The 27,728-nt window shown below is 37.2% G+C and overlaps 1 protein-coding gene across 1 annotated transcript in view; it reads left to right on the forward strand.

Annotated features, from left to right (window-relative positions):
- Nucleotides 1–27,728, forward strand: part of DENND2C (DENN domain containing 2C) — a 1,562,444-nt gene that overhangs the window by 924,819 nt on the left and 609,897 nt on the right. The window contains exon 5 of the mRNA XM_044076720.1: nt 8,780–8,824. Within this exon, the coding sequence (XP_043932655.1) occupies nt 8,780–8,824 (45 nt within the window). The remainder of the gene's footprint in view (nt 1–8,779; nt 8,825–27,728) is intronic.

Raw genomic sequence — 27,728 nt, forward strand, 5'->3', positions numbered from 1 at the left:
ACTCATTAATTCAACACAGTGGCATTAGAGTTCAGAAATCACAGGAAATGCTTTAAACTAACATTGTAGAACAGTCTGATATAAATATAGAAAACAGCTAGACTAATCTGGCTATATTCCTATCTATCTCTAAGAGAAATACTAAGATCTAAATATCTTGCTTACAGAGCAAAGCAAAGTGCTGGTGAGTTGTCATATCTGAAGATGAATACAAAATGCTCACCTTTCTTTCTGAGATGGTCCTTAAATTGATAATACACATTACTGCTGAGTCATCTCAGATTACATCATTCTTGTCACTTCTCTGATTTGGTTCTCAGGCTAACCGAGACTTAAATTTTAACATTTCTTTTTGATCTGCACCTGCCAGGAAGCCACAGCAATAAAAGACACTTTACATGTGAAACCTAGTAATTTTCTCTGTCTTAAGACAATAGAAAAATTTCCAGCTGCAGACATCCTGTCTTCGGCTTGAGATCACACACAGTTGTAAAATCCTTTACTTATCAGATTTCTTCCAACAGGGGGCACTGTGGTTACATTTTTGAAGATCAGAACATAACACAGTTTTCTTACATTTGTCAACCAAGCCTGTGGGATCATATTAATATTTACAAGGAAAAATAGTTATTTACAAATTTCTATATAGCTGGGCTAGAAGCCTTCACAGTGAGTACAAACACCTTAAGTGACCACTGTTCATAGGCTACAGGAATTCAATATCCACACCACTGAATCTAATATGTAGATCACCACTACAGTCCAGTTAATATGTGATGTGGATTTCCCACCACTGTCAACCAATTAATATGCGATGCTCCAGCACTGGTCCAGTAATCAAGGAGCTTCAGTCCTCACCACTGGCAACAGTGGGGAACGTACACACTGGGAGGATGACAAGTACACACAGTAAAGTGCAGTTTCCCTTAAGAGCACACAGAAATCAGTCAGTCTGGGGATGGTTTCCCCTTCTTTCTTCAGATCCCTAATAAGACTGTCCACTGGCACAGCTATAGGGCTGAGATCTCAACCCTGTAACTGTGTCAGTGGGGAGTCTTTTAATCCATACTCCTTAATACTTCATTTTATTGTGTCCCCATAATTATGGGTATTCCTGAAGCAGTTTGTGTGGGTACATATTTTACCACTATTACCTTTGTTTTAGCTTCATTACTTTTGTATCCCAGAAAGATCTGAAACTGTCTCAAAATGTTCCACAACACTGTAATGTCTTTTTTCTGCTTTTGTCATGTATAAAATTATATCAGCAATAAAGCCAGCTTTTCTTGACTGCCATACCTATTATATCCTTGAATTTCTGAGCTCTTTGTTTTCTTTGCTAATGGTTCTAAATACACTGCAATTAATAAAGTAAAAAGAGCACACCCCTGCCTGGATCCTCTGCTCAAGCAGAAATTATCAGAGAGGACCCTACCCACTTTAATTTATACCTCCAATCCCTCATATATCCTCCTAATCAACCTTATCATTTTTTTAGAAAATGCAAATGCTTCTATTGCTCTGCTCATAAAGTCCCAGCTTACTCTGTCATATGATTTCCTTGCCTCAAGACCCACCAACAGCAATGGTATTTTCTTACATTGTGCTTCCCCCTGGATGATCACTGTTCTGTTAATGTTGTCAAATGTTTGCCTCCCCTCCACAAAACCACATTGATCCATATCTATCAGTTTTGGCATTACTTTTGCCATTTTTTAGCCATTATAGACATGAACACTTTGTAGTCATGGTTTAGTATTGAAATGGGTCTGTATGAAGATATATGTGATGGATCTTTAACCCTCTTTAGTTATTGCAGCTACAGCTGCTTTCTTCCAGGATGGTGGTGCTTCTCCTCTTAAGAGACTGTTAAATAGCACCTTCTAGATCTTTATCATTTTTTTCTTCGAACATCCAAACTTCCACAGGAATACCATCTATTCCTGGAGGACTTTCATGTAGATTGGTTATACATCACAATTTTTATCTCATCTCCTCCTATCCTAACCATTAGTAATTGAGCTTCATCTACCTCTAACTTTGACATATTTAATTCTTCCATAAACCTTTCCGTGTATGTCTTTTCTGGATTTTCATATTTCTTTGCTTTATGGAGACTCTCATAGAATTTCTGAAATAATTCTAATACCTCTACAGGATCTCTTGCTACCTTCCTTGATCTTGGCTCCCTAAGTTTGGCAACAGTCCTTTCTACTCTCCTGAGTCATAGTGCTAAAAGTTTTTGTGCTGTAGTGTTAGTGATGTTGTCAAAAGACAGTTGCTTAACAGCAATCTTTCTAAGATCTTGTCTATCATCGAGGTAATCTGTTGTTTTCTGCCTATCGTTCTGCAGTGGATCCCTTTTTCTGGTTCTATGAGATTCCCCCTCTTCTACAGCAATTTAACATTTGTCAGTCCCTCTAAATAATTCTTGTTACTACTTAACCATAGCTCAGTTTCATTTAATTCCCCCATCTTTAAACTCCACCTTAATGTTATCCTGCTCCCTAGCTATATTTTCAGAAGAAATGTCTATCCTAACAGCTTCTGAATAATCTTCACTACCCTTTCCTTAAATTCCTTTCTTTCCAACAGATAGGTGGAAAGTGTCAATGTCTCATTTTTATTTCATTACCCTGTGCTTTTATTTTAGCTTTTATTGGTAGATGGTATAAAATGGTTATCAGGTGAGTATCAAGACCTTCAATTAAATGCGCATGTTCCAGTGGAATGTAAATTCTGTCTAGTATAGCCCATTTTTATATCTTGGAGAATAATATCTAACTTCATTCCAAACTCCTATTACTGAATTCACATCTTCAATGCCAAATATTTTCTTAAATTTCTTCAAAAATCTACCCTCCTTTGTTATATTTTCCATTCTGGGAAGATGTGCCCCTCAGATGCATCTTCACTGCTACAAATCAAATTCCACTCCCCACCTACAAGTAGTATTCCTTGCTGAAAACTGATTAGTTCTCCCATAATTTTCTTAAGCTCTATTATAACAGTTTTAGGTGGAATGTAAATACATGCCAATGTAATCCTCCTCCCTTGCCAGTGGCCCCTTAGCACTACGAATCTGCCATTATTATGTTTTTTTATCTTCTATCAATATTGGAGCCCCTCTTGCAGTTAATATAAGTACTCCTCTTTTCCTTTATCCCAGATATTCCACTGAAGTGCATCTCCTGTAACATAGCTATTTGCACTCTACATTTTTAATACAGTTCACTAGTCTTTCTTGTTTGTATTTATCTGTGAGGCCATTTACATTTAAATACATTAAAGAAAGCATCATTATTAAAAAGGTATTATTCCCACCTTTTATGTACAACACATTTTTTGTTAAAAAAAACTATTTGTTTTATTGAAAGCCATCAAACCAACACACACACACACACAAAAAAAACCTATTAACTTAATACTAACACAAAAACTATGTACACCTTGAAATAGTGAAGTTTTACCCTCTTAATAGGAACAAAAGTCCCAAACAGCCACACTCGCATACTTGACTTAACCTAAAAGAAAGGTTATCCATGCTATCATGGTGCACCTTGTGCTTCTACTAAGTGCTGATTGATTTTGTCTTATCTTTATAGCTCTCACAGCTGGGAAAACCCTTGAATGTTTTCAGAGAACATTGTCTACTTTGGGAAAACCTCTGAATGCTTTCAGAGAACATTATCTCCTAACCAATTTCTATTTTTTTCCCAGCCAGTCACTCTCCACCAGACTGTAGCCAGTTTCTTTTTATCAGATTGTCTCCATGGAGACAGGAGAACTAGGCAGTCAGTTTTTCTCTGTATCAGATTGGTTCCATGGAAACATGAAGACCAGCTGCAACATTGTTAGAGTGTACATGTATTTGCTAGAAAAAAGACTCGTAATATTCAGTGTTCTTTTTCATTTACTTGCTCTCTCTTAAAACTTGTTACTAAATCAATCTAATGTCTTTAATCCAGACATGCCCCCATGCAAGAATGAGAAAAAGCACATTATTTTTTATCATGCTTTCCAGCCAGGCCCCTTTTTCACTGCAGTGCCTACATATCTTAAAACTGAACAAGAAGAAAGAGAGAAGGGAGAAAGAAAATAAAACAAATAAGATCAACAGCACTTGTTTACGGTCCTCATTACCCTCTACAAATAACTGAAAAAACTTTTGTAGCTTGTAAAGAAAACCACATGCCACAAAATTGGTGCTATTTGAGAAAAAAATCTTTACTTAGTTTAACTTTGTCCCTCCTCTTCCCCTCCCCAAAGCACTTTTCCAAACATTAATGACATGAAGTAGGGGAAAATGCTTTAGAGCCCCCCACAAGTCCAACAAATTCTGAAAAAGTCCAATATTTCCAGATTTTTGTTCCGTCATATTTCACAAATATAATTACTGTGGTGTAATCCTGTATTAAGTTACTGTTTTTTATTACTCTTAATCACTGAAATCCTGTATCTGCTTCATTTCCAACGTACTCTCGATTCTTCTAATCAACTTTCAAGCTGCCTTCCTTCTCTCCAACATTTTCCATTGAAAATTTTGAAAAGATTTCACAGGTACAATCTCTCTGTGGTCTTTAGTACCAGAAGAACAAGAAGCAGAATATCTTTCTGTTTCACAGCTTACGTTTTGTTGGACAAACTTTTGTATTTCCTCCTTAGCATGTACTTCATCAAAAATTCTTGTCCCTCCCAGGAAGAATACCTTGAAGACAGCTGGGTACAGCATTTTGAATCTCACACCTGCATCCCAATATTCCTTGAATAGTGGAATACATTTGTTCTTCTTCTGTCTGGTGTACAAGTAATCATTCTCCACACTCCATCTCCCACTTTTTAGTACTTTGTCGTTCTGCCACAGTTTTGTCAGAATCAGCTCGTTCTGCTTGTAGGATTGCATCTTTAGTATTAAAGGCTTAGGTTGCTTTCTTATAGCTAGGTTTTGAGCATACACACGATGTGCCCTTTTAACTAACAACTCCTGTTGGGGAATGCCAGTCCAGTTGCTTATTTATGCTTTCATACAATTAATGCAGTCTGTTCCGAGTTAAATCTGATATGGTATATCTGAAAATCTTAGGTTTTCATTACTTGCTCTGTCCTCTAATTCTATTGTTTTTTTTAAATATCTCTTCCTGAGCAGTCTCATATTCAGCCGGCCTTTTCTTCATTTTGACCTCTGATTTTTGCAGCTTTATCATCTCATTTGAATATCTGTTTAAAGCTGCTTCCATTTTTTTCCAGCCTTTTATTGTTTGTGCTGATATACTCCATCAGTGTTTTGTTTATTTTAACCATGTCTGTATGCAAATAGAAAAAAACAGGTACGTCTATATGTGGTTGTCTTGTATCATCCTGTAAGTTATTGGAAGTCATGTCTGAAGGTTGCATTATTTTTTGCTGAGCAGCTGCAGAACTTTCCCCAGTCTGTGTTTCTTCCTCACTTTTTGTAGCTGATTTTTTTTCCCAGGTCTTCTGTATTTCTGGCACCCAGGCAGTGCACTTACTAGTCAGTTACTGAAATGTACCCATAAACACAAGTCTACTGGCCTTCTCTGCTGAGTTTCTGTTTTCACACTGGTAGAGATAGAAACAAGCTGTTACGCACTGTGAAGCCGTCTTGGAAGTTCTGTACCTTTAACCTGTTACAAATAATTCTGTTGCTTTACCCTTAAAACTCACGACTGAATAATGTGGGATGTGCAGTAATTCTACTGTCTGTTCTAATGATATAGTCATACTATTTATCCATATTGTAAACTGTCTAGTAATGCTGTTAGAAATATATAACTGAATATGAATGTTATATCCTGAAATCTGACTGAAATTTACACTGAAGTCACTGAAGTGATGCATATTTATACTGAACTTCTGAAACAGCTGTGCATAAGTGTTCTGGAAACTAACTAACCTAACTCTAAAGGAACGTCTTTCCTGCTGGTGTCATCCAAACACAGATAAAAGCATAAACTGAAATCTGCAAGTGTTACATTCTGTATATTAACTAAGCTATCAGTAAAAGAATACCTTTTTTTCTAGTAGTATCATCAGAACACAGGTAAAAGCATAAATTGAAATATGTTACCGTTATACTTTTGCATGAAAACATAACTTGAAATTGAAACTTCAGCTTGAAATAATTCATGCTGAGACATCATTCATTTGCTTGAATACACTCCTGTGTACTTTAACTCTAATCTTACATTTAAAGCCATTTCTGAAGTCCAGAAAACTAAAATAGCCCCATGCACACTAGTTGTGTTACTTGCACTGTTAAGAGTATGATATTATGCTGTGTTGGCACACTCTTGCTTTAAAAACACACTTCTGCTTTTAAATGTAATTTAAGATAATTGATGCACTAGTATGATTGGTTGTTTGAATTTTAAACTGTGTATGTATGTGTGGCTGGAACTTGTAACTAATGTCTGATGAAGCAGTGGGTGTCACTGCGAAAGCGCTCACGTTTGTACATTAAAAGAGAAGATTTTATTTTACTTTGCTGTGTGTTAATTATTCTGGTTACCTTCCACCAAGTGCAAGTCTGTTTGTATTGACTTTATCTTTTCTCTGGGGCTGCTTTGGACTGTTTGGGTTGTGTTTTGCTACTATTTTCTGTAGATAACTGAACACATTTACATAAATTACCATACTGTATATGTACTGAATAATCTATGCAGTTAACTTCATTTTATTTATATTTAAACAAACATTGAAGAAGCTTCACTTGTAGCTTTTGTGGTCTAATTCGGTTAACCATAACTTGCAAAATAGACAGTTTACGAATACCAAATTCCCATAACCAAACGTAATAACACAAAACCAGCAACAACAAAACAAGACAGCTCAGCAAAAAGAATACACAGCTTTAATACAACACCTTAAAAAAATTAACAAAAAATAATAAATCCAACTTAGCGCTTTCTCCGTTATGTATAAAAAGGATTCATCAGAGTCCATAATGTTAATTAAACAGATCAGATTAAATAGGTAATTAAAATTATTCAAACTTCAGTCAAATCAATTGTTCATTTAAAGATACATAATTAAATAGCACATAATTTAAAGTCTAAAATAGACAAGGAAAGCAAAATAAGCCTTACTCTACATTGCCTTAAATCAAAGTTGGGATAATAGAAAAGAACTGTCTTTAGAGTCCATCTTTTCTTGGATGATACTCATGCAATTAGACCTTCTAAATGCCCCACCCATCTCTGGCACAAGAATGGATCGCAGATGTTAATGATTCTTCCTGAGTATATTGAAAAATGTGCACTCTGAAATATCAAGCTAGAAATTATTCACAAGTCCAAAATTGATATGTCTTTCTGTAGCAATATCTGTAATGCACAAAAAGCAGTATTGGATCCTTAAAATAACATTTGCAGCTTTAACAATTATGAACTAATAGTGTTGCTTGTTGCCCTGAGTTTATATACATTTTTCTGCATGAAATAAACCTGTGTTACTATGTAACCAAACTGTTAGAGGTTTATGGAGTCTGATAACTGCAGACTTATTTGGGTAGTTAGTTCCTGGTTAGTGCTGCTTTAGACTGAGGGGTATATATAAGTCTTGCCACAAAATGTAAGACATTAAATGTTTTACTTGTTTTTGTGTGCAATTGATCCAGGACTTTTGGGGTCACTCTGTGACACCAGAGCTGTAAGTTAAAACAATGAAGGCAAGTTGAGTTATGGCTTAATATTTATTCTTAGATGTCTGACCTTTTTCTTTACTAGCTTTTCCTTTCTGAGAAGTTCTCTTGCCAAACTTGGTTCTGAGTTGCAGTGTATTGTTGGCCTTTGATTTGTTTCCAGACATCTATAAACTCCTTCATGTTCTTTTATATTCTGTTCTTCTCCAGTGTTGATATTTTCTCAACACTTTTTTTATAAATGTTTTAACAAGAATGTTATTTTTGTGTTGCTTAAAACATGGTTTTAATCAGATTCAGTTGCACTTTAAGTTATTTGCCATGATGCTTAATCTGCAGTTCTCCCAAGCCTGATATCCAGTGCCAGGATTGTTAACTGAACTGCACTTGCCAGCTGTGGAGATGAACCTCCTTGTCTTTTTGTTGTTGGGCCATCCAAAATAACTGATTTGTGTAAGCTTATGTATGTGAATGTTAGTGCACGTGTGTGTGTTTTCATGTAACATTTCTTGGTAATAGAAATATTTTCTTGCACTTGAATAAGCAGCACAGGAAATTTACAGAAATGCACATTTATGCCTTACGAGCATTTCAAGAAATTTGCAAAAATATGAATGCATCTGTTACAAGCAGTTCTTAATGAGGCCATTGCTCATTGGGGTTTTTTTGGTTATATTTATGTACTCTTTGTATGCTTACCCCCCTTACAACCTATGTTTATTTTTTTAGCAAATTTGAAACATTGTAGTCATGTTACATTATTGTATACTTTTGTTGTAAGTAGTGTAATGTAGTTATAAGTACACTGAGTTCTCAAATCCATTTGTGTAGTTTAAGACCGCAAATAAGTCTTCTACTAGGAGATCTTTCTTGACAAAGTGACCTCTTTTCTTAGCTTGGTATATTTTAATAGTGGGTCTTCTGTTACATCATGAATATTTTGAACTCCGTTAAGTAAGATTGGAATTTGTAGAGTGTAAACTTTGGTTGTATGTTTATTATTCTGAGCATTTTTTTTTTTCGTTTAGGAGCTTTTTATTTTGGAAAGAATTAAAAATGTCTGTATATTCCACTGCACAATTTTAGTATTTCTGTAACTTTATTTTTTGTTTTGTTTAGGTGACTATAGTGACAATGAAAGTGATACCGAAGATAACCAGAAAGGTAAGTTACTTGGTGGGCAGGGTGCACATTATTATTCTGCATGTTAGATATGTTTTAGAACTGCCTACATTCCCATGAATGTATTTTACTTTGCGATCTTGCATGCGTTAAACACAAGAGTTAATTTATTTATTTATTTTTATTTATTTATTGTATTTTACATTTGTTGACCGGGCTAGTCTAACTGGATATTTGTCCATTTTCAGTAGAGGCCCGGGGAGAAAAGCTCCAGCATGAACAGTAAACAAAGTTAACAACATATAACAAAGACATGTATGAAAACAGTATAGTGGTAGCATTGGTTAAAAGAAATAATATAGTAATATAATTATAGGATAGACATTATGCTAAAAGTTAAACTAAGTAAAACAAAACAGGTATACTAAACACAAAGTGGGTATTGATTTGGTGAGGGTGGGCTAAATATCTTCATCTCAGAAGTTTTGGTGTCTCTGCACAATTCTGTACTTTGATTTACAAAGGTCTTTGATATTTGAGTGAATGACTTTTTTTTTTTTCTTTTCTTTTTTTCCCTTTAGCCATGGCACATTGTCACTTATTTTATTCAGTTTGAAATCCCTTGACTTAGATTGGGATTAGAAGTATATTTTTGATGGGTGGATTTTATTCTCTGTATTTTACTTGAAACGATAACTACATATTGTATAGATTTTTTTTTTTAACTTGTACAAGATATAACATCACTGAGCTGTTAATTTAATACTGCTCACACTGTTGTTTGGAGGGAAGAGCTGCTGAAACATTAAAAAAGCCCTCTGTATCCTGAGCTTACAGTAGCTTAATGGAAGGAAGCTGTTGTGCCTAGAAACTGACTTAGAACTCGCAACCCTGATGGCCTGGATACAGGTTTTCTGATCAGAGATGTGAAAAGTACATGTTGGTTATTTGGAAGACTCTTTGAATGCAGTATGTTCAGTTCCCCAGAGGAGTGTGTGCACGTGTGAGAGAGAAAGGAAGAAAGACATTCCAGTAGACTGTAATAAGGTCCAGCATTGTCATAATATCAAGATGTAAGCAGTTGTCCATTTTAGTCATATGAATGTTGTAGAAACATCTGGATTTTGGTGTGATGAAAATAGTCTTCCCATATAAACAGCAGGGTAATGCTTGAAATGTTCTAGCATTAACTAGTTTTGAATTTGAAGACTTGCTTGTTGTACAGCTTGCTACACATACTAAAAACAGGTTGAAAACTTGTAACCAAAAATGTAAAAGTGTAGAGCATTTAACATTTTAAGCATATTAGAATCCTGTTTGTTGAGTTTCACTTTAACCACTTTATTTAATGAATCTACTTTCATTGCATTTAAATGCATCTGAAATACAGTTCTTTGTCTTACTGACATTTACTTACATTTGCATTATCAGCAGTTTCTGAGCAGTCATTTCATTAGGTTAGTTTTGTTGTGTATGTATTGAAAGCTGGTGTGCAGAAGACATTTTTCAAAACATATGTAACATTACATTTAGAAAAATGTTAGCTGTGCCTTTAGTATAGCAGTACTGTCTGCCTGTGACATCGATGACCTGCATTTGAATGGCACCATTGTGTCCCGAAGTAGAAAGAAGTGACCAGCTCTAGATAGCACATATCCAATAGTGCAAGTTCTCACAAATATGCTGCAGTAGTATTACCCAGTACCCCCACCCCAGCAGTCTGAGATCACAGTGTATTAACATTAAACTTACTTTTCTCAAGCCTTTCTTTGCTTGGTATGCTGTAAAGAAGATATTTCTTACAAGTTTAGTACTTCTTTCCTTTAATATCTTTAGTGCTTACAACAGTCATTGAAAAGACCCCCCCCACACATTTAAAATATCCCTGACTACACACCACACAAAACTGCCTGACTACATATAACATGCAGTTTATATCATGAAATATTTTATGTAAGTAATACAAGCCTTGTTTTACTTAGTTTCCTTTTATACTTTGTACCCTTCTAAATGTTACTAACATAAAGTGAGGTATATGCTGTACAGTCCACCCAGAAGTTTAATAAAGTCAACAAAAATGTAATCTTTTTCAGCCACTTTTTCTTGCAAAGCCTGTTTCACAAATGTGATTGATGCTGTATAATCTCCCATTTATTCTCCAGTGTGAGTGTTGCTGGTAGTCTTTCCATTAATCTTTATCTCACAATACCAGACTTTGGTTCAAGTCCAAGGTATTCGTGATTCTTTTATTCAACTCTTGTGCTTTTTTTCTATCTCTCAAACATTTTCCTTTGGAACATTGGAAAAGATTTCACTGGTGGTCTCTTTATGAACTTTACTCAGAAGAATGAGAAACAGAGTCCCCTTCTGCTTGCTTGGCTCACTTTGTGTTGGATAAACTTTAATTCCTCCTTAGCCTGTTCTGTATAAAAAAGGTCTTCGATCCACTAGGAGGAATAGCCTGAAGACAGCTGGATACAGCAGCTTAATCTCACACCTGCCTCTTGACATTCTGTGATTGCTAGGATAAATTTGCTTCTCGTCTACCTGGTCTACAGTGAATATTCATTTTCTGCAAACAGCCTGTTGTCTCCAGTTTTTAATACTTTGTCCTTCTGCCACAGTTTTGTCAGGATCAACTATTTCTGCTGGTTTGACTGCACCTTTACTAATATATGTATTGGCTTCTTTCTCATGACCAGGTTTGGACCATACACTCGATGTGCCCTTTCAGTTAACAAATCCTGCTGTAGGTCACCAGTCCAGTTATTTTTTCATCCATCAATAAAATCATTAATACAGTCTGTTTCTTCTTGTTTCTGTGTTACAGCAGAACATTTCAGGTTTTCTCTACTCACTCTGCCTTCTAATACTTTTTTTGAAATAGTTCTTGAGAAGCCTTATTCTCTGCCAGCTTTTTCTTCCATTTCAACCTCAGATTTTTACAGTTTTATCAGGTTGAACAGTAAGATCTGACATGGTCTTTTTCATCCATTCCTCAATGGATGAGTCTTCAGATTCGACCTCTGATCAAACTTTGGCCACTTAGGATCCAAAGCAGAATTCCCTCCTTTCCCTAACATTACCTTGTATTTCATTTAACACACAGAGTAAAACGTGGTCCACTGCTCAGGCAACTCAGATAAGTGAGCCGACAACCGTTGACTACGATCCACAAACAAAGCGGTTATAGAATTGTCTAAAAGCAAATTTATGTCAGGTGACTCCCTTTACTCAAGTGCAGTTGCCAAAATCTGGAATCTTTTTGCTTAAAATCAGGATTTAACCTAAAGAATTAGTTTTGTATTCTACAAAAGTTGTCTGCTATACTCACATTTTTGCTGGTCTTTAGGACCCGGAAAACTCCTGGTTGGTGTATCTGACGTCAGTGAGTTTTTATAAACCTCACCACTTTCCGCCATTTTTAAAAAAAAAAAAAAAAAAAATGAATAAGGGTACTGTTGTGTTTCTACTGCAAGGTCGCCTGTTCCTGCCTCTAGGTACGTTATCAATGAGGATTTCTGCGTATTCTGGACTGTATTTCACCTTATGGTAGAATTATCTGCAGGGTTATCAAGTATTTGTGAGCGTTATTACTAAACGCGAAAGGAAGCATATCAGGGACCTAGTAAAAGCTATTGCTTCACTGCAGCGCAATTGTAGCTTGTTTGTTTTAATAATTATATGTTGGTCTCATGGATTACTGTAGCACATTGGCATTGGAATACACGTTTCATAGCTGATTACACTATATATTGCCAGGACTGTTCTCTCCTATAAGGCCTGTTGAACCTAGTTAGTAGCGTGCTGTCGCTACATATTTAAGAAGTACTAGCACACTTATTTTAATGTAGAAACCAGGGTATCTTGTATTTCACTGATTTTTCTTTTTATCAGCACTGTATTTTTTTCTGCTAAATGTGGCTTAGAAGATATTGTAAAACCTTTTAACTCCCTACTACTGCAACTGTCTGTATGATTAGCACATGTTTAGACTGACTACATGTGGTTAAAACATGTCTAAAGGCATTGTGTTTGAGGTCTGAATAACTTCATATATGCTTTATTTTCTGTAATTACGGTTAAGTAACCCAAAGCTAATCCACTTAACCAGCTGCTAAGTTAAGTTAACGCTCTATCAAGTGGACTGGCTGGTGCCTGCTATTTCTGGTATATCTGAGTATCTTTATGTCAGTATTCTGAGGCCGTATGTATAATGTAGCTTGAGTTGTGCCTATCTGCTAATGCTCTCCCCTGCTGATAATGTTATTAGTAGAATACCTCTAAAACTGATAGAATGTGATTGTTGTTTTTTTCTTTTTTTAGGTTTTGTTACGCACTGTTACACTAAATCTTGTCTCTTCCTTTTATCTCATCTTAGGTTGCCCCCCCCTAAACAGCTACCGCGTGGCTCCCAGGGACCAGGCGTTGATTCTGGAAGGTCTCCCACTACGGTGCGAACGCATAGCCTTGTTCCTGCTCTTTAAAATCAAAATAAAATATTCCCCAAGGAAATAGGGTAAAAACAATACCCTCGTTGTATTTTTACCACAGGACAGCTTCCCTCGGGCAGGTAACAGAACAGTACCTTAATCAAGGCTGGCAGTCCAAGACTAAGCAGCCCTACACAAAGACTAAAACTCTAGTCCCTCTACAACTTTAACTATAACTAGTGAGAAGCCTAAATTTCACCTGAATTGCCACCTTTTTGCTTAAAATCAGGATTTAACCTAAAGAATTAGTTTTGTATTCTACAAAAGTTGTCTTCTATACTCACATTTTTGCTGGTCTTTAGGACCCGGAAAACTCCTGGTTGGTGTATTCCCACTCTGCTTCGCCCTCGCTGCGCTCGGGCTCGCTCCGTTCCCCACCCTGCCCCCATATCCCACCCGCCCCCGCTATCTCCACATTTTTCAGGTCAGTAACCCATCCCACTTAGTCCTGAACCAATCCCAGCTGTCTCGGAAGATTAGTTGTCTCCTCCCATATTCCCAGCTATTTACCAATACTTAGCAGGCTCCCCTAAATCCTCCCACCTCTTCTGTTATACTTTTCTCTATAGGATGGGTAAAGTTATAAATTCCCTCATCCCACTTATAGCTCTATTCTTACTTATCCCTTACTTATTATCAAGGTATGAAAACCAAACACTGCTAGGGATTCTCCTCCCCAAGGGTCACACTTGTAGTCACATAAATCCTCCCCCTAATTTGAACTCCCCTTTTCATTACCCCACTACAATTCTAGGGTCTAAAAGCTTATATCTCACCCAACGCTACCCCAAAGTAACCATAACGAAACATGGTCTAAAGATATTATGCAAACTCCTAAAACTCTTAGACCATATGAAAAAATGCCTTACTATAGATGGTGACATTCACCCCAACCCAGGCCCTACCACTAATCTTGACTCAGCCTCTGTCTTCCCACATTCAGCCCAAAGATCTTCTAGCTCCCTCCTCATCTTCCATCTAAATCTCAGGAGCATAAATAACAAAGTTCATAATTTACATGCCTTGTTAGCCACACATCTCCCTGACATAACTGAAACGTGGCTCAAACCAACCACAAGGGATGAAGAGATTCTCCCACCAGAGTATAATATTTTAAGGGTCGATCGGATAAAAAAAGGGGTGGTGGAATAGCTGTAATGTTTAGGAGCACACTGAACATCATTATGAATCCTTCACAACCTCCCAAGGTCTCTAATATTGAATTAATAGCCCTAAAGATATGTCTAAACATCCAAAAAAGTATCAATCTTATTATAGTTTACATTCCACCTGGGAAGAACTTAGAAACCTTAGAGCTAACCCTAAGTTGGTTAGCCATGAATTACCCTCAAGAAACCATTGTACTAGGGGACTTTAACATTGACTGGTCCCAATGCTCTGCTCAGACGAATCCTCTGCCCATTAACCTACATGGTTTCTCCCAAAATATCATCTCTCCAACTAGAGTTGGAAATGCTCAACAAAAAGAGAGCACCATTGACTGGATTCTTACCAATAAAGACACTCAAAACTATAATACTGGGACCCTCCCCAATGACCTCAGCGACCACCTCATCACTTTCATAATTAAACATAAACTTACCTGTACAGACCTTCCCATATATAGACTTGTTAGAAACAAGAAGAAATTTGTCCCTGCACAATTCCTAGCAGAACTTAAATCCTGTAACTGGTCCATACTAAAAACTCTACCCCTAGATGAGAGTGTGACATACTTTAATGAAACATTCCTAAAAATACTGGACACTCATGCACCTAACCGACTAATCAGACCTAAAGTACGGATAGCACCTTGGCTGTCTAGAGAAACCAAATCAAAAATCAAACTTAGAGATCAGGCCTGGGACAAATGGCGAGCTACTAAAGGACCTCTAGATTGCATTAAATTTCAGCAGCTCAGAAACGCAACGAAAACAGACACCACCCGGGATAAAAAGAACTACTTCTGTCACCTCCAAGATAAACACCAGAACAATCCTAAGAAGTTCTGGGCAGGTTTCAATAGTCTCCTCCACACTGGGAAATCAACTACCCCTACCCCTGAGAAACTTATTGGTAAAAACCCTGAAGATGTTGCCAATACCTTTAACTCCTTCTTCACCGAGACCATCCAGTCCCTAGCCAGTCAGCTAACCTCTTCCTCCTCATCATCATCTATTGCTACGAGCAAATCTTTACCCTCCTTTAACTTACAACCAATATCTACATCCTACATTGGAACCTTATTGAAGAAACTGAAACCAACCACCCTATCGGCTGATCGTCTCCCAGCGGAATACCTGCAAATAGCATCAGACGTCATAGCCCATCCCATCTCAATCTTGATAAACCGAACTATAACTGAGGCCACCATCCCCTCCATTTGGAAAATATCATACGTCATTCCACTTCATAAAGGTGGCTCCTCCACGGAAACATCCAACTATAGACCTATAGCAATATTGTCTCCATTAGCTAAAATCATGGAAAGATGTGTCCACAAGCAACTCTTACACCATCTCACCCTAAACAATCTTTTGTCCAAAGCGCAACATGGCTTTCGACCCAATCATAGTACAACTACTGCCCTCCTTTCCTTTGTTGACTCAGTCAATGGTAACCGTAACAATAAAAAAATCTCCTCTGCTCTCTTTCTTGATTTGTCAAAAGCCTTCGACATGGTCAATCACCAGCTATTGCTCCACACCCTTGAATCCCTACACCTCGATAACCCAGCCCTTAGATGGTTCAAGGCTTACCTTTCTGGTAGACAACAAGCTGTCCAGTGGCAAAACAAGCTATCTCAACTGCTACCCAACACCATAGGAGTTCCCCAGGGCTCCATACTTGGCCCCCTTCTTTTCTCCGTATTCATAAATGATCTCCACTCAGTCATCCCCAAGGCCACCTGCATCCAATATGCAGATGACTCTACCCTGATCTGCTCTGATGCTTCTCTCCATGATCTCCAAACAGCCACCCAACGCTGCTTTTCTACGGTAGAAAAATGGCTCTCCGAATGGAAACTAATCTTAAACCCAGCTAAAACTAAGCTACTAATATTCTTCCCCACCTTAGCTGCCCCGTTAGAGCAACACCCTCCACATTCTAACAATATGGCCTTTTACGTTCAATCCATTAATGGTACCATCATTGAGTCTGTCACTAACACCAAACTACTTGGTGTCACTATTGACCACAAGCTTAAATTTGACATGCATATTAGTCAAACCATAAAGACAGTAAATAAGAAACTAGGTTCCATGTACAGAATTAAGAGCTATCTAACCCCTAACACCAAACTAACCATTGCTCGTACGCATCTCCTCTCCACTCTATTATATGCCTCTCCTATACTTTCATTCCTCAATAAAAGTGAGGTTAACAAACTCTCTGTTGCCTATAATCACATTGCTAAATTTGTAACAGGTGAATCTTATCGCACTCACCACTGCCTTAACCTAAGGAAACTTGACTGGTTAGAACTCCCCAATCTTCTCAAACTTCACCAACTCACTGAAGCATTTAAAATAATTAAGACACCAGACAAAACCCCCTCACTGAGTAAAATTCGGACTCCCTACTCTAATCTTACCTGCCTGCGATCTGCAAATAGCGTTCTGGTACAAACTACTAGATCTAATAACTCTGGTGGCGATGCTCTTTATGCCAATTCCATAGGAAAGATCTGGAATGCCCTTCCTAATAACCTAAGACTTATTACCTCGCTTAGCCAATTCAAAAACAATCTTAAAGAGTTTTTTAAGTCACATTGGCTATGCCCATGTGCTAATCCAGACTAATCCTAAAAGTCCCCTACGCCCTACAGTCTCCTGACTAAGGGCTTCTCTCTCTTCTCTTAGTGCAAGCTATTCACAATTGGAGCTGCTCAGTTCCACCAAATCCTTCATTTCTGCTCTTTCGCAGGATTCAGACTCCTCTTGGTCTGCCTGCCCCAAAAAGGCCTAGGGTATTACTGTGGAATATAATCGTTACCTCTATATCACTAAATATTTCAACTGTATTGATTCTCACATATCTTCTCTTGTGATTATTCTGTATGTATACCTATGTTTTTATGGAGGTGTTCTCTGCTTGACCTTGATTGAAAATGTTATTGTATTTCCAAATTTATATGTATGTAAATTTATGTTTAATGTGGAGCTTTTCTCCCTGGGTCTCCGCTGAAAATGGATATTATCCAGTCGGACTAACCCGGTCAACAAATGTAAAATAAAATAAAATTAATAAAATAAATAAATAAACCCCCCCCCCTGAAACCAGAATGCAAAATAACAAAGCTAACTTAAAAAAAGTCAATTAAAGTCCTACCTAGCCAGTTCCTGATATGCAACTGTCAAGACCCAGACTAACTAACTTAATAAATACCTAGTCTTTTCACATAACTAGCTGTAAATGGTGTGTTCCATGATAAAGTTCTACAGTTGCATAATGCATGACACTTCAGTGTGTATTACTATGTCACGTTAACCACCTGTATCATACTTTCAGTGTGTTATGTTTATGTATTTTGTAAGAGCTATGTTGAGTATTTTTGTATTGACTGTTTTGAATATTTTTTGTATTGTGATGTACTATGTGAAGCTTTTCTCCCTGGGCTTTTGCTGAAAACGGGAAATTTTTGCCCAGTGGAACTTTCCCGGTAAACAAATGTAAAATAAATTAAATAAAATAAGTCAAAATGTTATTTTTCTAGAGTAGTTCCCCTAGTTTTGCTATTTCCGTGTCACCTTTTTTTTAGGATTTTTTTTACCTCTCCTTACCCTGTCATTATAGAAAGAAAAATCTGTTATTCCTTGCACCACTGGCACTCTTCTCTTCTACTTGGTTTTAGTCAGGTTGGGAGTTAAATCTGATAACTATCTCCTTAAATAGTTTGTAATATTGTGTAGTTTCTTATTGTTGGAACTTTTGTTGTATTTTCTTGTTCTTTTCATCACAGCATGGCTGAGAAACCCACCAGCTTCAAAAAATGTGTGGCCTGTGTCCACAAAATACCAAATTCTCAGTTGCACATGACAAGTGTGTCTATTGCCTGGGTGCTGGGCATGTTGATGAGGACTGTTCCATCTGCACTGCCTTTGGCCAAAGGGCTGTTATGGAGAGCTGTAATAAATTAGTATCAGAAGGACTTTTCCCAGCTTCTGTGGGAGACTCATCCCTACTTCTGCCATCATCATCTTCAATATCTGTAGCTTCCCCTTCTGCCAAAGTATCTTCGAGCAGACCTCAGGAGGAAGAGAACAGCAAAAAGTCCAGAGAGAACGTCAAGGAAGTAAAGAAGTGCTCTCCTGAGTGCTCTGTATCTTCCATTGCATCTTTGTCTCCAGCTTCCAAGATGCCTAGCTCATTGGATCCAACATTTCTTTTGGATCCGATAGTCATTGGATACTTCCTAGTATGGAATTAGAATTCTCACTGGAGCTGGCATTCCCAAGACTTCACACTCACTTCCAAGAAAGGGTAATGCATTGCTCCTCCAGGCTTCCTTCAGCTACTTCATCCATTAGGTCAGGCCAGTCTACCAGAAGCCTCACAGAAGCAAATTTGAAGAGGATGACATGTTCTTCAGGACCCAAATTTAGTTTGAGGTTCTCCTGGCTCCACCCCCTGTCAGACCCACAAGTTTCAGCACTTCTCTTCCAGTCATGACTCCTGCTATGATCCAACCTCCGGCTTTGGAGTCCCTGGATGCAGGGACCTTATTCCCTCCTACTAGAATATCATCCACTATAATAGCACATGGATAGCCCGAAAAAATTTGCTCCACTGCACTTTTGTCATTTACAAACATGGTTAACAACCATAGAAATAATGGCAAGTATGTATCCTCCACTTTTTTAGACTTATCTAAAGCTTTTGATATGGTGAATCACAACAAACTTCTACATGTGCTCTCTGATGTAGCTTTATCACACTCTACACTTACATGGTTTCAGAGCTACTTAACTGGAAGACAGCAAGCAGTATGTTGGCAACAAAGTCCATCTCTTTTGCTATCAGTTACCCTAGGAGTCCCCCAAGGGATCTATTCTTGGCCACCTGCTTTTCTTCATATTTTCTAACAAGCTCTGTACTGTGGCCTCCTCTGTCACAATTATTCAATATGATGATGACTACAGTATTGTGTGCTTGCCAGTACCCTTCCTGAACTGCAGGTACTCAGTCAATCATCTTTCCTCAAAATAGAGTCCTGGCTAACAAATTCCTGCTTATTATTAAACCCCAACAGGACAAAGCTCACGCTATTCCATCCTAACAAAGCTACTATAAACACAGAAGTTTTTCAGATAGTATTCAGAAATACCACTCCTATCACTCCCTCCCTACATACCAAACTACTAGGGGTTGAAACTGACACTAATATGACATTTGACATCCATATCTCTCAATCAAGAAAGTACTCAAAAAACTAGGTACACTATATAGGAACAGGCAATATCTCACAAATAACACAAAAATAGCTATTGCCCAAGCTCATTTGACCTCAACTCTTTTATATGCATCATCTGTATTTATTAACCTCAGGAAAACTGAGTTGGTAAAACTCGAAGCCTGCTACAATAAAATAGCTAGATATGCAGCAAACTCTACAGTGAGATCACATCATTCCTCTGCCCTAAGGAAACTACACTGGTTAGAACTTCCTCATCTCCTTCACTTGTCTTAGCTTAACATGGTTTACAAAATCTTCTATCATTCTGCAAAAACTCCATCATTACATGACTTGATAGAGCCCTATTCCTGTGGCAGAATGCTGCGGTCAAACAACAAGCCCCTCATACAAATCGCAACAGTGCACAATCGTGCTGGAGAGTCCACCTACTCTCATTATATTGCTAAGATTTGGAACTCTCTACCTAGTAACATCACATTTAGCACTATGTTAACTAAATTTAAACAAACACTAAAAATCCACCTTGCCACTAAATGGCTCTGCCCCAGACTGAAAATCCTACAAACTCTTTTTTTTCTTAACACCTTCACCTGTTTTTTGTTTTAACTGTGGATTTTTTCTATATTAACTATAACCCAACATTATTTCACACTCCTTGTATGCTACTTATTTATTTTTTATCTCAGTTATACCTTTATTTGTACACATTTTGTGGGTATCTAAACTATGAAAAATTCTACTCTATGTAAGCTGTTTTTTTATTTGTAATCTTCCATCTCTTGTATCTTTACTTTAAACATCTTTTCTTTCTTTGTTTTATGTGGAACTTTTCTTCCCGGGCCTCTGCTGAAAAAGGGCATTCCATCCAGTCAGACTTTCCCGGTAATCAAATGTAAAAATAAATTAAATAAATAAATAAATTGCACGCTGAAAGACTGGCAGAATTTATTCCAAATGGCATTCTCAGAAGTCTGTATCATCCAAATGGCATACCGAATGTGGTTAACAATGAAGATTTTTGGTCAAGCAAAATTTGCTAAAATGAACTCTGCATCTAAGACAGAAAAACAGTTGTGTTTGGCATGAGGGCGGCAACTTCTATGACTGTGTGTATTGGACGATGAGGCCTTTTTAATGCTTTGTTCAGATCTCTTGGATCAATACATATTCTGATATTAGCTCATAAGTAAAGCTCAGAAGATACCATGGAAGATACCCATTCAGTGGTTCTTCTACTGGACAAATTACTCCTAGCTACTCCATTTTGTCTAGCTCATCTCTGACTCTGTTCTGCATAACTGCTGAAACTTTCTATGCTGGTCTGATAACTGGGCTGACCTCTGGGTCTAACTTCATGGAGTGCGCAACTGGTAGTTTGCTTAGTTTGTCTGCAAAAATATCTGCATACTCAGAAAAAATAGTTTGGGCGAAATTTGAGCTGTTGTCATTCAGGCTTACATGGTGGACTTCTGTATTAAATGAAAGCAGTCCCAATTTCAAACCGTCTCTGAGCCCTAATAATGACTACATGTGACTCTTGACTATGTAAAACTGCAAGTCTTAGCTGTTCCCAGCAGAGTAACATAAAAGCAGTACTGAGCTTTCGATCTAAATCTCTTCACCACCAATAACAAGCTTTGCGCACTTTACTCTGTAGCTTTTACTCTAACAAATGTTTCTGCTAATGTAACATTGTACTTTGAGCCAGTATCTACTTTGAGCTCTACGGGACTCCCATTAATCCAAACAGTACAAAAGATTTTGTTCTTTGCCCACAAATCTACTGCATTGACTTACCAAGCACAGACACACCATCAACATAAAAGTAGGGTCACAACTTTCTAATTAATCTTGATTGATCAACTTGCTTCTTGGAATGTCCTCTTTTAATAAAAAAATGTGCCTTATTTGATTTACAAAATCTTTTGAAATGATTCCACTTATTGCAAGAATGACACTGCTGACCAAAAGCTAAGCACCTTTCCCGTTTGGGTTCATGATTACCACCCCAATTATGACAGGTGACTATGAGGTTTGTTATGGGTTTTGCTGAGTCACCCCTGTGCTTTGTTGTGTGCACCTTAGGCCTTACTGAAGTGGCTCTTGGTTTCATTGACGTTGTGGCTGTGTCAACTCTATCCAAACCACTGATCTTGTATACACGCCCATGTCGTATCAGTAAATAATTTATGAACATTGGTGTTTGTTTTTTCCTATGATTCTATGGTTCACAGTCTCCTGGAGTAACTTAGCAGCGATTTCCTGTTTTTACTATTTATTTTTTGCGCTTTCGAGACAAGGTGTTTGTAAAGGTTAATGTTTATTGAAAGCATGCAAGTTATTTTTCATATCTGGGAAAGAAATAGAGGTAAGAAAATATCAGACAGCAGATAGTGTAAGTGGGAGCACAGGCTCTGACATGCGCTTTTACATGGATAACCTTAATTTTTGAATAGGTAATGCCTCTGGATGCAGCCACTGATTTTGAGACATCTGCTCCTGTTTGAAGAGGTATGCTTCATTATTAGAAAATTTACACAAAAAGGAGATGAGTGTTATGAAAATCTGTTTTGTTTTCTGGTTGTTTGTTTTAAATGAAGAAAAATGTTTTGAAAAAGTGACATGGGCTCAGATGGAGATGAGAAGAGACAACTACATAAGAGATCAGCCTGGCAAGCGTTAGTGTGAGTACTTAAGCTAAAACTTGGAACTGTACATTCAGAAGAACTGCCTTATAGGTGGGAATAACAAGTGTTTTGTTATGGCTTACTATCTTAATATTAACAGAATGTAAAAGGCCTTTCACAGGTAGCCAAAAAAAAAAAAAAACAGGTCTTTTGAATTATATTAATAATGGTGTGCAAATAACAATCTTTGATAGAACTGAGCATGTCAGTTTGTCAAAGCAAATATTTCAGGGTAAATATTAAATACAATATCAGAGACAAAATAAAAGAGAAGTAATAATACTGATAAAAGGAGCTCCGTTGGTGATAGATTTGAGATGGTAAGACATTACTGGAGAGGAATAGGATTACACTGGTCTGCATTTATATTCCACTTGGAACTTGAGAGAATGTTGGGAGAAATAAGGTTTTGGCAGAGAATTAATATCACTTAATGGATGGGGACTGGAACCTGACTTGCAATAATGAGTATGTATCAGGAGGACCTAGAAAGGAAAATATAATAAAAGAGGATAAATTACTGAAGAAATGTATGAGAATATTTGGTATAAAAGACAAATTCAGTAGCAGGAACTCTAAGTGAATTTACATGTTATTCCCCAAGGTACAATAATTGGGCTACACAGGATCAAGATTAAATTTCACGTTAGCATGCGTATTTAATTGAAAGTTTTGAGATACATCCATTAACTGCTCAGATCATGCACTGCTACAAAATAAGATAAAGATGCAGGATAGTGAAATAAAAATGAGACATAGGTGCTTTCCTGCTTGTGAAAAAGAGAGGAATTTAAGGAGTGGTTAATGGAAATGATTCAGTAGTTAGAGAAGATCGAAATGTCTTCGGAAGGGCTAGTTACTGAGAGGATAAAATTAAAATGGAGTTTAAGTATAGCCAATAGTAGGTTGCTATGGCAAGTGAAATCAGGCACTAGAATCCACCGGTAAAAAGAAACAATTTAATTAAGCGCTTTTCGTCTGTACGTTGTATAGACTTCTTCAGACAAAAAACTCAACAAATAGTCACTTTAAATAAGTACAAGCAATTACGCTTAACCAATCAAATACAATAATTAATTAACGAAGCAAGTAAAACCATTTAAAACATTATTCAAAATGACTACCCATTTTCGTTTAAGTAAACTCGGGTAGCTCATAGGGAGAAATATAAACATTGCACGCTCTTCAAAATAATGATAACCAAGCTGGCAGGAAACCTTTAGGCTTGGCAGTTTGCTAAAAGGTAATCACTAAAAACCTTAAACATTATAGTAAGTAAAAACAGTAAGCAAGAATGGCATCTTAATAATACAAAATACAGATGAAGCACAGGCACCTAACATGTGCACTATCTTACATGTGACTTAAAGTAGAAGTCAAATAATCACCCATATAGACTTAAAAACTCATGATCAAAAATTAGATGACAAAGACCAAACCTACCAAAAAAAAAAACAGAAAGACTGACCCACTAGCAACTAACTTTCACCTTTTCAAACTTTGCAGTTTCAACACACTGGTAATCGAACATGACTCATTATGACCAGGGAATGTGCACGCATTGAGTTTAATTTGCCAACTTAGTTCCAATTCCTCCAATAATAATGGCATAGGTGCCCCCTTTTTATATTTTGGATTTGTTTAGTGAGTTTAAGTATAGTGTAGAAATTTAAAAAAAAGTTAAGGGAAAGAATAATGTAGGTTATTTACAGGATTGACGAGACCCGTGGTGGTGGTGCTGCGGTAGCGTTGTCGCCTCACAGTAAGACGCTGTCCGGTTTGATTCTCAGCTAGAGCGTCTTCTGCGTGGAGACATGCATGAATGGGCATACCTTCGTTGAAGGTTGTGCGTCAGGTCTGGCAAGCCGGTACGTAAAAATCAACTGCCAATCATTAGCGGACCGGAGTTCCGCTGTGGCAACCCCTAACCGGGAAAAGCCGAAAGACACAAATTTACAGGATAGACGAAAGTTGAGGTAATGCAGGAGGGAAATCTCACAGAACAAGAGGAAGAGTAAATGCCATGTGCTAAAGGGAAGTAGGGAGTAATTTGGATAATATAAGTTTAGAAAGGTTGCTGTTAAGAAAGTATTTTTGGTAAGTCCATATCACAAACAATTTTGGCACAATGACTTCAGCAATAGGAAGTGAGATATTGCTAAAAATAACCAGATATCCTATTAGAGGTTGTTGTTGTTTGTCTTTCGGCTTTTTCCCAGTAAGGGGTCGCCACAGCTGAACTCCGTCCGGTCTGCAAATGATTGGCAGTAGATTTTTACGAAACACTGAGGTGCCAGCTCGACGCCCAACCTTCAACGAAGGCACACCCATTTACGCACACATGTCTTTCGAACGCTACCCAACCGCAGGGAGGACAGATATTCCAGAAATGTTATGACAGGAAAAGGCACAAATATAAATATTTATGGAAGACATAATTATGCCAGTGTTGGAGGAGGATATATGAGGTTCAATCATTAATAGGTGAGATAAAATGGTGATGCATAATCAATGAATTTAGATGTCTCCTAGAATAGACTGCATTTCAAAGCAAGTTTAGATGGTGGAATGAAGAAAGTGATATAGATCTGAAAGGATTTATTTTAACAGTATTCTAAAAGAAGGTGGTGTTGGGGGGGGGGGGGCGCACTAGCATTTTGTAGGAAAGCTTTGGTATCTGTATTATCCAAAAAAAAAACTAAAGATCCTTCATATCCAGTTTCATATAGACCCCATTTCAGTTGTAAACATAATTATAAAGTGTACATCTATACTAACTGACAGAATGGCTAAGGTGTTGCCAAAGTTGATAAATAGGAATCAGTGTTATTTTGTGGAGGAGGTGCAGACATTTGACGTTAACAGAATAGCGATGATCCAGAGGGAAGCAGAGAGTAAGAAAATAGTGCTATTGTTGGGTCTTAATGCAGAGAAAGCATGAGATTTTGAGTAAAGTGTAATGAAAGCATTTTCATTCCCAGATAGAAAATCAAGGTTAATAAGGAGTATAAATGAGACATTGGATGCACAAATTAAGGTTGGAAGGGTTGTTCTCTGACGAGCTATGCTTGAACAGGGGGAAACAGGCAGAGGCTGTGTCTTTCTGTGCTAGTGGCTTGAAATGTAAAGCAAAGTAAGGAATTTTCAAACTCAAGCGTATAGCAACAGAAAAGAGTTCTCTTCAGGTAAATCCAGGCAAGGACATTTTGGAATTGTGGAACATTTTGAAAGTTTCAGGTCTTCTGGGGGCACAGAATAAATTACAATAAAACCAAGGCTATAACTCTGTACTATGTGCCCAGACATGAATTGGTTAAGCAATACCTATGTGTATGGCAGAGTATATATGTTTAGTTTTAAAAATCCACAGGTATCAAAACCGATATTATCAATGCCAGTATGTTGAAACACTCAAAACATCTAAAACAAATTCGCTCACAAAGGAAGCATGTATGCAGTCTCCTTTTTCTACTATAAAACCAAAACCCATTATATATTCAGAGCAAATTACAATGGATGAAAGAATCTACCACATTCCAGTCATTCATTCCACCACTCAACAGCCAATTTCATGAAGTGAATGACACAGATATTGGGACATGATAAAGTAAAACATTTAGATGTATGTATTAAAAAGGGCAGCTGTGGATATGTGGGAAGAGATGGAGCAAAATATAATACAAAAACTGATAATTTGAAGATCTTGATTATAGCTATGGACAGTAAAATGCAAGCAGTGAAAATATTTTAGTCCCTTTAGCTTTATATATGGGTCGGGCATTTTGTTAACAACCAAAGAAGTAGTGGATGGTGATTAGAGTTAAATTTATTTGTGAGAAAAAAAAAATGCAGACGTTGTCTGATAAGTTGATTCTTGCAGTAGAACAAGATGGTTTAGGATACTTTAGAGATACACATTTAAGACTTGTATTAACATTACAGAAAGAAAATTATATATGAAAAAGTGAAAAGGGACAATGAAACCAGGGTGGGTTGGGTTTGAGTGGAGTTTGAGAAATAAGGAGAGAATAGGATTTTGGGTGAAGGTCCTTAAGGAGAACAGCAACAACCATACAGGTTATTGTATTCATAAAGTAACACAAAAAATTCTAAGAACTAAGCTTACACTGGCATGGAGAAAGGAGATTTTTGACAATAGGGATGATTGCAAGTTTGTTTGTGTCTTTTGGCTTTTCCCGGTTAGGGGTCGCCACAGCGGAACTCCGGCCCGCAAATGATTGATAGTAGAGTTTTAGAAAGAGGGCAAGATGGGGCTGGAAATTAGTGAGAGAAACAAGATGTTGAGAGCAAATAACTAGTAAGGGAAAGGTAATAGAGTGGGATAAGGCTAAGCTGGTGTTTGGGCTGCAGGGTAGAGACTGCTTTCCCCTGCCTAGGGGTGAATAGCAGAATATAGGCAAAGTAAAAGGGTTAGGGGAGTGCTAAGTAAAAGAGCAGCTCTAGTAGTTTTTTTTTTCTATAGCCAAGTCTAGAGCAAAAGTTGTTATAAAGGGGTTATTGGTAGGGCATATAAAATATGCAATTATTGTAATCAATCTGAGGAGTTTAGAAAAGATTGGGAAGGACAGTTTACAAAGGAACTATGGGAAGACATTTGTAAGGCTCCCAGGTAAGCAACAAAGTACAAAAGGTTTAGGATTTTTCTGTGGATGTTTGCATGTGTATATTTATTCTCTAAGCAGACTTAAGATAAATTTTCTTCAGGTAGACTGCAAATGATGGAGGTATGATGGGAAAGAAAGAAGTAATTAGGAACATTTTTGGGAGTAGAGTGAGATTAAGAATTTCCTGCAGAGTACCTTTTCAGAAGTTAGGGGAGAGCAAATGAGTGTAACTAAGGCAGTGATTCTTTTGAACAGCGATTGAATCTGTATTGCCCTGATATAGCAAGGAATTACTGAACTATATACTATTGACTGCTAAAAAAACTTGGCTACCACAAAAGGGACATCAAAATCTAAATCAACTGAAATTGAACTATTGAATGTTTTAAATGACATCAAATAACTGGAGTTGGGAACATTAGAAAAGGAAAGGAGTAAATAATGTAGAATGGAATTGTGTTAGAATGCATGCATAATTACATTCATGCAGGAAGAGTGAGGCTTAAGAAAAAGCAGGAATTGAGAGACACATGTAATGTTTGTGTGAATGTAGATGATTGAAAAGAAAATGTTGGAATTAAAAATTGTTAAATAGAAAATATGTATACTGCATGAAAATAGTGGAAATGATGCTACTATTTTTCTTTTTTTATTAATGTATATCCATCATTGATTACAAGGTGATTATTTAATAAAGATATTAAAAAAGAAAAAGAGTCGCCC

Source organism: Protopterus annectens, chromosome 7.part0 (assembly GCF_019279795.1).
Source record: "Protopterus annectens isolate FY-2018-M chromosome 7.part0, PAN1.0, whole genome shotgun sequence".
NCBI lineage: Eukaryota > Metazoa > Chordata > Ceratodontiformes > Protopteridae > Protopterus > Protopterus annectens.